This window comes from Xiphias gladius, chromosome 2, assembly GCF_016859285.1.
Source record: "Xiphias gladius isolate SHS-SW01 ecotype Sanya breed wild chromosome 2, ASM1685928v1, whole genome shotgun sequence".
NCBI lineage: Eukaryota > Metazoa > Chordata > Actinopteri > Istiophoriformes > Xiphiidae > Xiphias > Xiphias gladius.
In genome coordinates, this window is record NC_053401.1 from 16,029,383 (window position 1) to 16,043,489 (window position 14,107).

General features: G+C 37.7%; 1 protein-coding gene across 2 annotated transcripts in view; it reads right to left on the reverse strand.

The window, feature by feature from the left end:
- rerg (RAS-like, estrogen-regulated, growth inhibitor) overlaps nucleotides 1-14,107 on the reverse strand; it is a 46,022-nt gene that overhangs the window by 9,972 nt on the left and 21,943 nt on the right. For both annotated transcript variants that reach the window (XM_040151744.1, XM_040151736.1), the window contains exon 3: nucleotides 9,803-9,859. In XM_040151744.1, the coding sequence (XP_040007678.1) occupies nucleotides 9,803-9,859 (57 nt within the window). The remainder of the gene's footprint in view (nucleotides 1-9,802; nucleotides 9,860-14,107) is intronic.

A 14,107-nucleotide genomic window follows, 5' to 3' on the forward strand; every position in this document is an offset into this window, starting at 1 on the left:
AATTACTGTCATGAGTTGATACCACGCTATAATTTGTAGTTCTTTCATATCACAAATGGCCTATATAAACTTTGCCTTCCAGCCTGAGCTTTTCTACCAGCAATTACTGCTACTTAGTCTGAAATAGCCAAACCAAATGCATGCTTCTTTAAAGCTCCCTTTAGAGATCTACAGCTCTGGAAAAAATTAAGAGACCACTGCAAATTTTTCTGAAATCAGCATCTCTACATGTTGACTTCCAACACAAGCACAACTCATTCTACTTAATGAGGTACTGATTAGGTGATAACTTGAACCAAATCTTATTTAACGAGGAAGAGTATCAAAACCACTGCTGTGTGCTCTTACAATAGGACCAGCTGAGTGGCAAAAATAGTGCTAGTAGTTCCTCAAAAGTAATTGGAATCAAAAAATAACTATTGACCATGCCAAAAGTTGAAAAGAAAAGTTTTGAGTGAGGAAAAGAAGGGTTTAATTCTTGCTTTACTGGCAGAGGGATACAGTGAGTGTCAGGTTGCTTCCATCCTTAAAATTTCTAAGACGGCGATTCATAAGAACAAGGTCAAAGCTACAGACCGGCAGAAGGTGAAAATGACTCTCCACTGACCGGGATGACCGTCAATTCATTCGAATGTCATTTAGCAACCGTAGTAATGACATCAAGTGACCTACAAAAAGAATGGCAAATGGAAGCTGGGGTGAAGTGCATGGCGAGAACGGTTCGAAACAGGCTGCCAGGGGCAGGGCTCAAGCTAGAAAAAAGCCCTTCATCAATGAGAAGCAAAGAAGAGCCAAGCTGAGGTTCACAAAAGACCATAAGGATTGGACCATAGAGGACTGGAGTAAGGTCATCTTCTCTGATGAGTTCAATTTTAAGCTTTGACCACCACCTGGTCGTCTAATGGTTAGACAGAGACATGGAGTGGCCTACAAGCCACAGTGTCTCGCACCCACTGTGAAATTTGGTGGAGGATCAGTGATGATCTGGGAGTGCTTCAGAAAGGCTGGAATCGGGCAGATGCGTCTTTGCGAAGGACGCATGAATCAAGCCCATGTAAAAGGTTATCCTGGAGGAAAACTTGCTTCTTTCTGCTCTGACAATGTTCCCCAACTCTGAACATTGGTTTTTCCAGCAGGACAATGCTCCATGCCACACAGCTGGGTCAATCAAGGTGTGGATGAAGCACCACCAGATCAAGACCCTGTCATGGCCAGCCCGATCTCCAGACTGAACCCCATTGAAAACCTCTGGAATGTGATCAAGAGGAAGATGGACGGTTGCAAGCCATCAAACAAAGCTGAGCTGCTTGAATTTTTGCACCAGGAGTGGCATAAAGTCACCCAACAGCAGTGTGAAAGACTGGTGGAGAGCATGCCAAGACGCAAGAAAGCTGTGATTGAAAATCAGGGTTATTCCACCAAATATTGATTTCTGAACTCTTCCTTAGTTAAAACATTAGTATTGTGTTGTTTAAAAATCAATATGAACTTGTTTTCTTTGCTTTATTTGAGGCATGAAAACACTGCATCTTTTTCTGTTATTTTGACCATTTGTCATTTTCTGCAAATAAATGCTCTAAAGGACAATATTTTTATTCGGAATTTGGGAGAAATGTTGTCAGTAGTTTATAGAATAAAACTAAAATGTTCACTTTACTCAAACACATACCTATAAATAGTAAAATCAGAGAAAATGATAATTTTGCAGTGGTCTCTTAATTTTTTCCAGAGCTATATATCTGATATGGACATCACTGACGTCCTTATTTGTCTGGAGTCACTTAAGCATTTTCATGCCCAAGGAGGGGAGCTTATATTATAGGTCAAAACAAGGATGCACGCTGGTTTTGTGCCTGGCTCAGAAAGACACTGCATTGATTGAAAAGGACATCACGTTTCCATTTTCCTGGGTTCAACTTCCATTAAATCATTACTTTGTATTTTGGAGCCAAGCCCTTGAATTTTTCGGCAGGTTGTTGGACCTTCCTGGAGGAGATGGCTGACTCATGCAATGACCTGAAATGACCTGAGCTTCACCTCTGGCTGGCTTGAAAAGCAGGATAAGAGCTTCTTATTCTTGGCACAGGAACACAGTTTTGAAATGTGACCATGACCTTTCCATCCACCTTTAACAGCACAAGGAGTTATGTGCCTGAATTGCACCCTTGCAAAAACCTGATCTGTGTAATCACCTCACAGAGCACTGAAGCCCCCAAAATTCTTCTTGTAAAGACACAGATTCTGCAGGATTTTGCCATTATCTCTACCAGAGTGTTTAAAGCAACACTTTCTAAAACCCTTTTGACGGAATCCAGTACAATTGCTTTCAGTTTGTGAGTCACACCCCGCCTGATCTGCTGCTTTGTCTTGATGCATGGTTCTTCTGTGAAGTGAGAGTATTATAAAGCTTTGTTCCATTTACAAAGATCACAAGTTAAAAAGTCAATATTAGAAAAAATCGCCACACTTCTGTTTTTTTCATTAGGAGAGTTACATCATGTTACTACTCATCACTGAACTTTTTCTGTTGACACATTCATTTTAAAATGAATGCTGAAGAGGCGGGCGATTCTGGGGGCATTTTTCCCCACTCCCCTTTTCACTATTTTCTTTTAATGATACCTGTCTTATAATGATATCAGAATTCCACAACACGACTATGCTGAATGTTTATACAAAATGTAATCTTGAGCTTCTGCTAGTGGATAGTGAACGCAGCAGAATTTTACGCTCATGATTGGATGTTTCTAACCAAAATGCGCCTTGGGATTCATAATTAACTTCTCACAGAACATTTTTATGTACAAAGGCTTCTACCTTTTTGTTAATCTTTTGTAATGATGATTAAACATGATGATAGTATCTAAGAGCTCCAAGCACTGGTCACCATATGTCATGTTACATAGAATATAAAAAATTTATTTTCATTGTATTGTTCAAAAATACACTGAAATTAGGAGTGCTACTCCTGATTGGTGCATTTATAAATTAAGAACACATTAAGAAAAACAAAAAAACAAAAAAAAACCCAACAGCCTTACACATCTTCAACGACAAATCCTAATGGACAAATATATATATATATATATATATATATATACAGAAGACAGTAAAGTGCCTCAGTGCCCGTAGGTGTAGTATACACCAGAGTAAGTAGGGTATTGCACCTGTATTATTATTGCACATGTATAGAGATTATTGCACAGTGGAAATTGCACAAGAATAATAATATTGCAGATTGTAATATTGATTAGGGCAACATGATAAATATAACAACTTAAGGTTATTATATTGCTTGTTTATGCCCCCAAATGTAATAAAAATGCAGTGGACACTATCATTGCAGAAAAATAATTGGGATTTTTACTACTACAACTACTTCCACTTGGGAACTCAATTACAAAGTAGTGCTGGGAGGTTCAAGTGTTATGTTGCCTCGGTATACCTGGGTCTTGACCTCTTAATGTATAGAGCACTTCAAGTATTATGCTTCATAATCTACCCAAAAGATTAAGGTATATGCTACAAAGGCCCATAACTTAGTGAATAGAAAATTGTTTTTATTGAACTGTGTTGATACTATGTGAATTGTATGTATGTTGTATCATGACAGTAGCAGAAAACAGGAAATGAGCCGGGATTACTAAAAGTATTTACCAAACTGTAGCAGCGAGCCTTACCAAAGTCCGCAGGCAGCAGGACTCATGACTAATATCCACAGGCAAGCAGGCTAACAAGCACTGAGTCTACTGTGACTCTGATGCGTTAACAAATGTGGTGTGCCCTGAAGTGCCCAAGTGGTCTCTTCAGTGTTCTTCACTGTACAGGCTGCAGTTAGACATGTAAGGGAAGTGTCAAGGGCAGCGACTATGTATCAGAAATTGAGTCAGATTGAGTATATGGGTTTGTAGTCCTGAAAGGTCTCCGCAGCATACAAATACAGTAAGCTCAGACAGGCGAACATGTATTAGCCAGCCACCACCTTAACGTTAAACTTTGTCACACAGCACTGATTGAGTCTGTAAAACTGTTAAAGGTTGTTAATGCTAACATTTATATGGATGACAGATTGTTTGGTGAAATATAAAAGCTGAGAAGGCAGGATAAAGCTAGAGCTTTTGTCATTGTCTCATCTTAGAGTGCGAGCAAGCATATGTCTCTTTCCTGGAGGCAGTACGTACCAGTGCAGACCCAGTATGAATGAAACTCACAAAAGTATCAGTAGAAAAGAACTGATCATTCATTTTTGGCCAGTGCTTTTACCAAGGGCTCCTCAGGTTATGTTGCCATTAGCTCTGTGAGCACATGTCCATTTCAACAAAACTTAGCACAAATTTTAGCATCTGTTTTTTTTCTGATTGGGAACTGATCACTTCTTTACTGATTCATCTGACTGATTTTGTAATTAAATAATTTTAACTTGTTACTAACTAACTAGCATCTGGTCAGGTAACAGGTTCCTGAAATATCTTAGCTAATATCTTAGTAACATGGAAAAACCCAGGCACCCTTGGCCAAATACGATACCCACATACTGAGGATGGAATTTAATTTTTGGCTTTTACAATATGTATATTTCATGTCACTTATCAGTTTGTAATAAAACACTGGAAGCTATGTGAATCATGCTAAAGTTAGCATCTACATATAGTACCAACTGCACTCCAATAGTTTAGTGATAAGTTGAAAAACTCATGCAAAAAATGAAGATGAAAGATGTTCAGCTTCTTAGTGACAAGAGAGTTTAAAATAGCAGGTCTCAAGCTTTGCTGTTGCTCCAGTCCCTGAACGTCGACCCTACTGTGTCCCAGGTGTGCTCTTCTCTACGGAATAAACTGCATCCTGTGGAGTAAATGAAATGTCACAGACAGCCAGAGGTAGAAGTAGCATGGCGATTTATAGGTGTTTGGCTGGAGGCATGAGGAGCATGTCTGAGGAGTAGAACCAGAGTCTCACACTGCGACTTGTGGGACAGCCTATTTCAGGAGCTGTCACTCTGTCAGCTGCAAACAGCAGCTAATTTGTCCATGTCCTCTGTGCATTTGTTGCTAAATGCACTGACAGGGGGCAGGGCCAGTATGACTAAACCAACCCCACTATTCTTTTTAAAGGTCTTGGAGAGAAACAAATAAGTAATTTTCCTGGCAGCAGGCAATCCACCCCTCATAAATTAAAACCCCTCACTGCCTGAAGGCTGTTTTAGCAGAAGACAGAAAAAGAAAGCATCACGCCAGACGCCAAGTGTCACAACTGGAAACAAAAACCAGTTCATGTATGCTGTCCTAAATATCCAATATCTAAAAAAATTTTTTTTTTTCATACCAGAAATGTTATCACTGCACACCTCTGATACAATATTAAGCACAATTGCTGTTGTGATCGCAGAGTTAATTCTCTGAGCCAAAGGAGATGTGATTCTGTAACTGGCTGGTATGAGGGACAGAAATGACTATTGCAATATTGTGGCCATCGGCATACTGAATAGCTACTGTTTCCCATAATGCTACAGGGAATGAGATCCTACTGGTAATCTTAATCGTAATATCTGGGGAGTTTGTGCACACTTGAAATATCTGCTAATACCAGCCCACAACACATGCATATAAAAACAGCCTATGATTGATTGTAAGTGTCTGTAATAATCCTGTAATAATCAGTTATCCACATTTACTTATTTCTTGCATGTCTTCTTGCCTAATAATATTAGGCAAGAAGACATGCGGTAATTTGGGATGGTTTAGTTATTGCTATTCTTATGTCTAACACAGCTTGGATAAGAGGACACATGAGTACAACAAACAAGTTGATTCACACGGTTTAACACATATTTCTTCATTACAGTGTGCTGTAGAAAAGGGATCAGTGTTATTACAAATAGGTTTTTGAAGGGATGTACATTTGTGTTCTTTCTAGGGTTTTGGTAGTTACTGGAGCCAGAATATCCAAATGTAGTATCTGACATACCTGTCAGTCAAGCAAACATGCTTCCAGACAAACCCCCTTTTGAAGCATTAACATCTTTTTAAAATGAAATTAGAAGAATTGCTATTTAGTTGCTATCTTCTATCTTTAAAAAACCTTCTGAATAGATTTCATTGCAGTCAGATTTTTTCTGAGATGAGATAACTTCCATACAAGCTTGATTACTTTTTTCTTTTTTTTGAATTTTAAATCTTCAATTTTGGCATTGGAATTTGACCAAATGTAAATGAGGAACCATAGTTTTTGTATTCACTTGAATTTTTAGATCTGAATTGAGCTTATTGAAATATAGCAACTTGAATTTACAGTTAGATGCGTAAGTATTAGGACAGTGACACAATTTCCAATATAGATTTATTTTAGGGTTCTCAAATTTGGATGAAATTCAAATATTCTAATATTCAAAAGCTACAGTAAGGTACATAAGTATTTGGACAGTGACAGAATTTTCATAATTTTGCCTTTGTACACCACTACAATGGATTTGAAACAAAAAATCCATCAAGATTTGATTTAAGTGTAGACTTTCAGCTTTAATGCCTGAGGTCTGGAACCCATAGACAGAAAATTCTGAGTTTCCTCCCTTGAGATGCTTTGCCAGGTCTTTAGTGAAGACCTCAGTTGCTGTTTGTCGGTTTTTCTGCCCTCAGTTTTGTCTTCAGTAAGTTAAAAGCATGCTCAGTTGGGATGAGGTCAGGTGACAGACTTGGCCACTGAAGAATATTCCATTTCTTTGCCTTGAGAAGCTCTTGGGTTGCTTTCGCAGTATGTTTTGGGTCATTATCCATCTGTACTGTTAAGCACCATCCTATCAGTTTTGCAGCATTTGACTGAATCTAAGTAGAAAGTATAGCCCTATACAGTTCAGAATTCATCCTGCTACTTCTATGATCAGTCAAATCATTAGTAAACACCAGTGACCCAGTTCCATTGGCAGCCGTACATGCCCGTGCCATAATAATGTCTCCAACATGTTTTACAGATGATGTTGTATGCTTTAGATCTTGAGCCGTTCCTTTCTTTCTCCATACTCTTCTCTTCCCATCATTCTGGTACAAGTGAATTTTGGTTTCATCTGTCCAAAGAATCTTTTTCCAGAACTGGGCAAGCTTTTTTAGATGTTTTCTGGAAAAGTCTAACTTTGCCTTTTTGTTGAGTGTTACCAGTGGTTTGCACCTTTTGGTAAACTCTCTGTATGTGCATTCATGAAGGTGTCTCTTGATTGTAGACTTTGACAATGTTGTATGCTATGACTGAGTGTTCTCAAGCTGGCTAGATGGTGTGGAGGGTTTTGTCACCAAGGAAAGAATTCTGTAATCAGCCACTTCAGTTGTCTCCCATGGTCTTCTAGGCCTTTTGATGTTGGCTGAGCTCGCCAGTGCATTCCTTATTTCTAAGAATGTACCAAATTGTTGATTTAGCCACTCCTAATGTTTCTGCTATCTGTTGTTTTTTCAGCTGAATGATGGCCTCCTTAATTTGAATCTACATCCTTCCGCATATTGAGAGTACCCATGAACAGCTACCAAATGCAAATTAAACACTTGGGATCAACTCCAGACCTTTAATCTGTTTAATTTGTCACAACATAACAAGGGAACACCTGGACATGAAACTGAAAAATTGTCAATTGTCCCAATTAATTTTGAGCCTCTGAAAATTAGGGACTATGTATAAAAATGGCTTTAATTCCTTAATGGTTCATGTTCATATTTTTGTCAAACCCCTTGAATTAAAGCTGAAAGTCTACACTTCAATCACATCTTGATGGCCTTTTTTCACATCCATTGTGGTGGTGGTGTACAGAGGCAAAATTACAAATACTTATTCCAAATACTTATGTACCTAAGTGTAGCTTTTGAATATTAGAATATTAGAATATTAAATGATTTTGAGAACTCCGAAATAAATCTATACCAGAAATAAAGTTTTTTAAATTGCACATCTTGGAATTGACTATTGACAATTTCACAAGGTGAAAGTTAGACCTGATCCAAATAAATACGTCAGCAATAAATGGAGATGATGTTAGCTGTAGACACTGGAAGGCGTACTGAGATAGATGCAGTGCAGCCCAACTTCTGGCAATAAATCCTGCATTTATAAGCCCATAATAGGATTTTAATAACATGTTGACCACTTTATGGGTAATTTCAGCCATCCTCCAGCAGTGCTGTTATTCCCATAATGCACCTTGAGCTTGGTTGTGACGTAAACTCTTGTGGTAACCAAGGAAGCAGTTATCGCTCTTTTCTTGCTTTCTAAACCATATATACTACTTAGAGTTTATACAGTACACACGTTGTATGAAGTTGGTACACACTTTAATAAAACACCACGTTAGAAAAAAGCCATCAATGGGATTATTGTTGTGGTATATTCGGAGGAAACAAAATGAATCTTTTTTTTATACCCATTTCTAGAGTTGTTAATAACAGGTTTCTGAGTTCTATCCTAGAATGCCATCTATGTTGAATTTGGGGAAAAAACCTTTCAGTCCCTCTTAATTGAATGTGTTTCTGTTTTCTCACCCTAACACAGAAAATATCTCATCAATCTCCCAGCCATATGTTGAGATTTGACACAGAGGGTATAATGGCTGCAAGATTGCATTCATCATGTTGTTACATAGAGAGTTGATCGATTTAAAAAAAAAAAAAAGAGAATAGGTTTCTGAGTGCAGTCTTTTTATGCTGTAATTGCACTCTGTTGCACATGATATATCACCAAAAACAGATTTGCCGTTGAGGAGAGACACCGGTAATCAATCCAGAGGCTCTGACTGGCTATGTACAGCCAAAGATGAAAAGCACCTGACAGAGGATGTCTTTTTGCTCTATAATTACAGTCTAGGGAATTGGCCTAATCGGCATCAGTATATAAAAAGGCCAGTTCTTTATTATGCATTGATTGGGACAGGAAACAAAAACCCTTTTGTATTAACCTAGTTGCATCATTCGGAGTTGTGCTTTTGAAATAACCAAAAGTATAAAATCTAATCCACTGCATTCATTGATTAAATACTTAATTTTGTTAATTGTTCACTTTTGAGATGGCTTTTCATAGACCTTCTTTGATGCATTATGGATCGTCACTACTGGTTACTGTTGTGTTCTTTATTGTACATTTTTTCTTTAATTATGTAATTATCCTGATGGTGTTCCTTGTTACACCTTTTAATATAGCATTTTTTAAACTCTTTATATATGCATGTTTTATATAAATCCCCAAAAGAATAGTTCATTCATAGTTCATTTTGAGAAATATTTCTCAGATTTTTTTGCCAAGTGTTAGATGAGAAGATTGATACTATTCTCGTGTTTGTATGCTATATATGTTGCTAAAGCTAGCGGGCAGGTAGCTTAACATAGCATTAAAGCTTGAAACAGGTGGAAACAGCTAGCCTGGCTCTCTCGAAGTCAAAAAAGAATAATCACCAGCACCTCTAAAGCTCATTAAATAACGTGTAATGTCTTGTTTGTTTGATCTATAGAAACACTGATTCTTTGCTTTATGAGGAGTTATATGATTAAACAGTTTCTTGGCTGACAAGCAGAGACTACAGTAAGTCACTATGCCCGACCAAGAAATAAATCCAGCACGTAACTTCCCATAAAATCCCCAAGTGACATCTTTACACTTGTGTTACACTAATCCTATCCAACTGTATGGAAATGAAATACAATTAGTGAGTTTTAGAGGTGCCAGTTGGTGGATTGCCAGGCAAGCTGATCCCTATGATTCCAGTCTTTATATTAAGGCAGTAAATAGCAATACCATAGCAATGGTAATAATGCAAACAGATATTTGGTTGTCTTACCAAGCGTTGGGTCGTACTCCCAGATGAAGCGTCTAGTCAGAAATCTCACCACCAAAGCTGCAGAGAACAACAGATAAAAACATGCTAAGAATATGAAAACAGCACAAGAAAAACTTAGCAGGTTCGTCTTTGTGGATTCCAGAATATATTCAGTATAATTTATGTGGAATAGGAGTTTGTTATACTGCATATTGTGTCTTGAGTGTGGATTTTCTATACAAGAAATACGGAGCTAGAGCAAGGAGGCGATTAGTTTAGCTTAGTATAAAGAGTGAAAGCAGGGGAAACTGCTGGCCCGGCTCTCTTGAAATTTTACAAATATGACTATTGTTGTTACATTTTTGTTTCTGCACCGAATCTCAAATGATATATATTAAGGAGTTTTACAGGTATTGATAGGCGTATTTATTTTAACTTTGGAGCCAGGCTAGCTGTTTGCCCTTCTTTCCAGCCCTCGTCGCACTCATGGGAAAAACAGTAATCTATTTTCCCAAAATGTCAAAAATTGCTGGGCTGCCACACTTTGATTAGACCACAAGTATTTTCATTTTAATCAATTTGAGTGTGAACAAATATGACCATTACGGGTAAAGGTTTAATGCCAAACTATAGTGTAACAGCAGAACATGCGGACATTAGTTACAAAGCAAAATTGATCTAAATTTTGCTAACGTTAGGCACTGTAAGGGTCAGTTTGTGTTCTATCAGAAATACTGTAGTTCATACGATGTGTGTCCTACTACCTTTTTAATCAAAAGCCTTTGTAGTTGTTCCATAAGGCTGCACTGAAGGCTGAGGGAAAAGCCAGCCATTATAGAGAGGGGGGAAAAGCAACATAATTTCAATATGGGGATAACGGACACACATTTTCAGAAGGTCTCTCCTTGAAGGCAGTCTTAGTCTTCTGGCTTTAGAAAGGTGTGGAAGGAGGAGGTTTCTGTAGCTAGTGGACCTCTGACAACTTCTGAAGAAACATACTGGCACATGGGTCATACCAGAACAAGTAAGGTTATAGCAGCAAAGCCCCTGAGTACATCAAGTTGGGAAGGTACATTTTATTGCTTGTGAATTCAACTTTTAATTTTATAAAAGGAAGAATTTCCTATATTTTCTGTCTTGCTTCCAAAAGACAAATCAGACGTAGTGCCATCTCTAGACCAAACAACCATGTATACGGAGACTATCACTACTCATTTTCCCCTTCTTTCTTTATTTGCATACATGTCTGCCCACACTTTTTAAACCTTAAGTGCATAAGCACACTTTCCTGACTTTTGCGGCCCCACACAGGAACCTGTTGTTAATTGTTATATTTAAGTTCCCAAGTTTTCTTCCATGTTGATGTATAGTCTTACCATTTGACAGGCTCCTTAAGTTTACTGTTGAGATAGCAGGGGGCAAATACAGTATCAGCAAGGGAGCTGAAGAGAGACACTTTGACAAGCACGCTGTACTGGCCAGGTCTCCTGTGGCACAAAGGAATAGATTTCCTCACCTAACAACTGACAGAAAAATATATATTAAAATGAAAAATTTCTACGTTCCGTTTTTTTATAATCACCAGTGCATACACAAGGACATAAAACATCAAAAGAATGATTACATCCCATCTTTATCCCAAAAACCCTAAATTTTGTCCAATGATGGAGTGAAAATCAGGTTTGAGGAGCAGTTGCTGTTTGTGTTTTTTCCTTGATGTCCCTCCAACATGGCAGTGTCTTCTTCCTCACAGCTTACAGCTGTTGAAAAATTGTTTCTCACATTCTCAAGCTACAAACTGGTTTTCCACAACTTCATAATTCCCAACACTGCAGCTGATATCTGAGTAGAAATGTTAGATCCGATTTTTATCAAATTTATCAAACAGCCCAGACCTCACAGGGCTACTCTAAGTGCAAGGATGGAGCAGTGCCAAGTTTTCAGATTTACGTCAAAGACATCATCCACGGGAGGTGTTTGACAAAAACCTGTTTTTTTTTTGTTTTTTTTTTCAGAATGACCTAATCATGTTAGCGGTAGAATGCTGGACTAATTGTAAACAAAGCAAGAGCAATTAGCGGTGCCTATGGCCCTGTTCTGAGCCAGCACAGTGTTACTCATTGAACAGTCTCTATTGATTCCCCACGGCCATCAGGCGAACACCCATAGCTCTTTGGTCACTTTGGTCACAATAACACCTCTTTGGCTGGCATGTAGAGCTCTCCCAGTGCTGTGCAGCCGCAGTCAAGTTCTGTACCTATTGTGTTCATGGTTAGACTGGGGTTGTCTGAAAAATCAGTCTGAAAAATCAGTAAGCACAAGCAAAAAAGTACCAGCATGTAATTGGAAAAAAAAAAACGTAGTGACTAAATATTCGGTGCAAATTAAGACCTGAATCATATTTAGGACATCTTTGTCACTGTATAAAAATTATTATGCCATAGAGAGTATTTTCTTTTGAAAACACGATTTTAAATTAGAAGTAATACAAAAACCAAAGTTAAAACCAAGCCAAACAGTGCAGTGCAAATAGTGCAGTAACTGCTGTTGCTGCCCACATAATCTGTGATGGTAGAACTTGTAGTAAAACTTACTGCACTGTTTGCCAAAGAGACAGGCAACTGTAAAAATTTAAAGCAAGAGCACTTGTTATCAGCTAGCTCTTGCTTGAGCAAGAGCACTTGTTATCAGCTAGCTCTTGCTTGAGCAAGAGCACTTGTTATCAGCTAGCTCTTGCTTGAGCAAGAGCACTTGTTATCAGCTAGCTCTTGCTTGAGCAAGAGTCCTAGCTAAAATTAAAGCTAAATTTACTTATTCATTTTCCCCTGTCTGTTAAATGTAACTGAAAAAAAAACTAATTTTGATGAAGTGATATCTACTGGAATTCATGAAATTTGATGTGGGTACGCTACCCTAAAATTACAAATTTAAACATATTAAATTGAAAATCAATATGTTGTATTGATTTGAATATAAATACTAATAGTGGTAGCTCTGTAGTTAATGCCCTCTGACATTGCAAGGTAGAATTGATGAAAAATAGTGGTCCTGTGTTTATTGATGTGTATATTTGTAGATGACTACATTTAATATTTGACCCATATTTATACTGTATATTGACTGAAACACTTTCTGGGGTTTTATTGCATTTGTGTCAGAAGAAATAAGAAATTCGACAATTGCACAATTGCACAAAGCTACAATTTACAAATGATGGGGCCCAAAATTATTGTAAAGGACTAAGGTGTTGAAATACAATATTTAGATGAATCCTGCACCATCAAATATATACCATGAATATGTCCTACATCTTCTCCTTCACACTGCAAATAATATCAATAAACAATAAAAAAAAAAGAATAACAATAAACAAAAAAGTAGTATGAGATGGTAAGACTCTTTACTAGCTTAAATGACTGAAATTGCTATTTTTCATGCAGGCCCTCATCTCTAATTAATATCTTCACCACTTATTACCAGTTGTTGAGAACAGTTTTATAGATTGCAACTCTTTGTGCAGTGATTATTGATTTACTATTTCCTGCAAATCCAATCAGCAGTTGAATGGACACTGAGAAAATATGAAACATCAATTGAGCTTCGGCACTTATACAAGGACTAAATCAATTCCACTGAAAAATAATTAAAGAATCAACATGATGTGAACAAAGGACGGACACAGGAGAAAGTTGTTTGCAGACTGCATAAGCTTCCAAGGAAGGATGAAAAACGGGGTCCTGTTGGTTTCTTACAGTTCACACAGATTTATTCAACTTTTTAACAGTTTGACAGATACAGAGTCTTAAAGTATGGTGATTAATATTCTGGAACACTGGCAGAAGCATAAGCATTTTCCTTATGCTTTTTTTGCCTGTTTCTGAAAGATATACAAGCTCAATCAGTATTGTTTTGCTATTAAATGCCAGTTTGTAGGTACTTTTTCTTCGGTGAATATTTATCTGTTGTAGTATGGGATTGTTTCTTCACACACACCGTGAAGTGACATTCCTGATGCTAGAAGCAGGTGAACACATTAGCTACAACACCACCCAAGCCACCTCCTGAACAGAAGGTCATGTCACTGTTCACAGTCTCAGGGCTTTCATCTGGCACATCTGCATCCCAGACTACCAACCTTTAAACTCTAGCAATTCCAGCCAACATTAGCCCAGATAGCATTACATTTGCCAAACACATTGGTTAGTCCTCATCTAAAAAAGCCTATTCTCTTGTAACATTAAAAGTGAAAAATATTGTTTGAAAATAACAATAGAGATCATACATCTTTCCTGATCATACTTTCAACACTAGGACGACTTAGCTTTA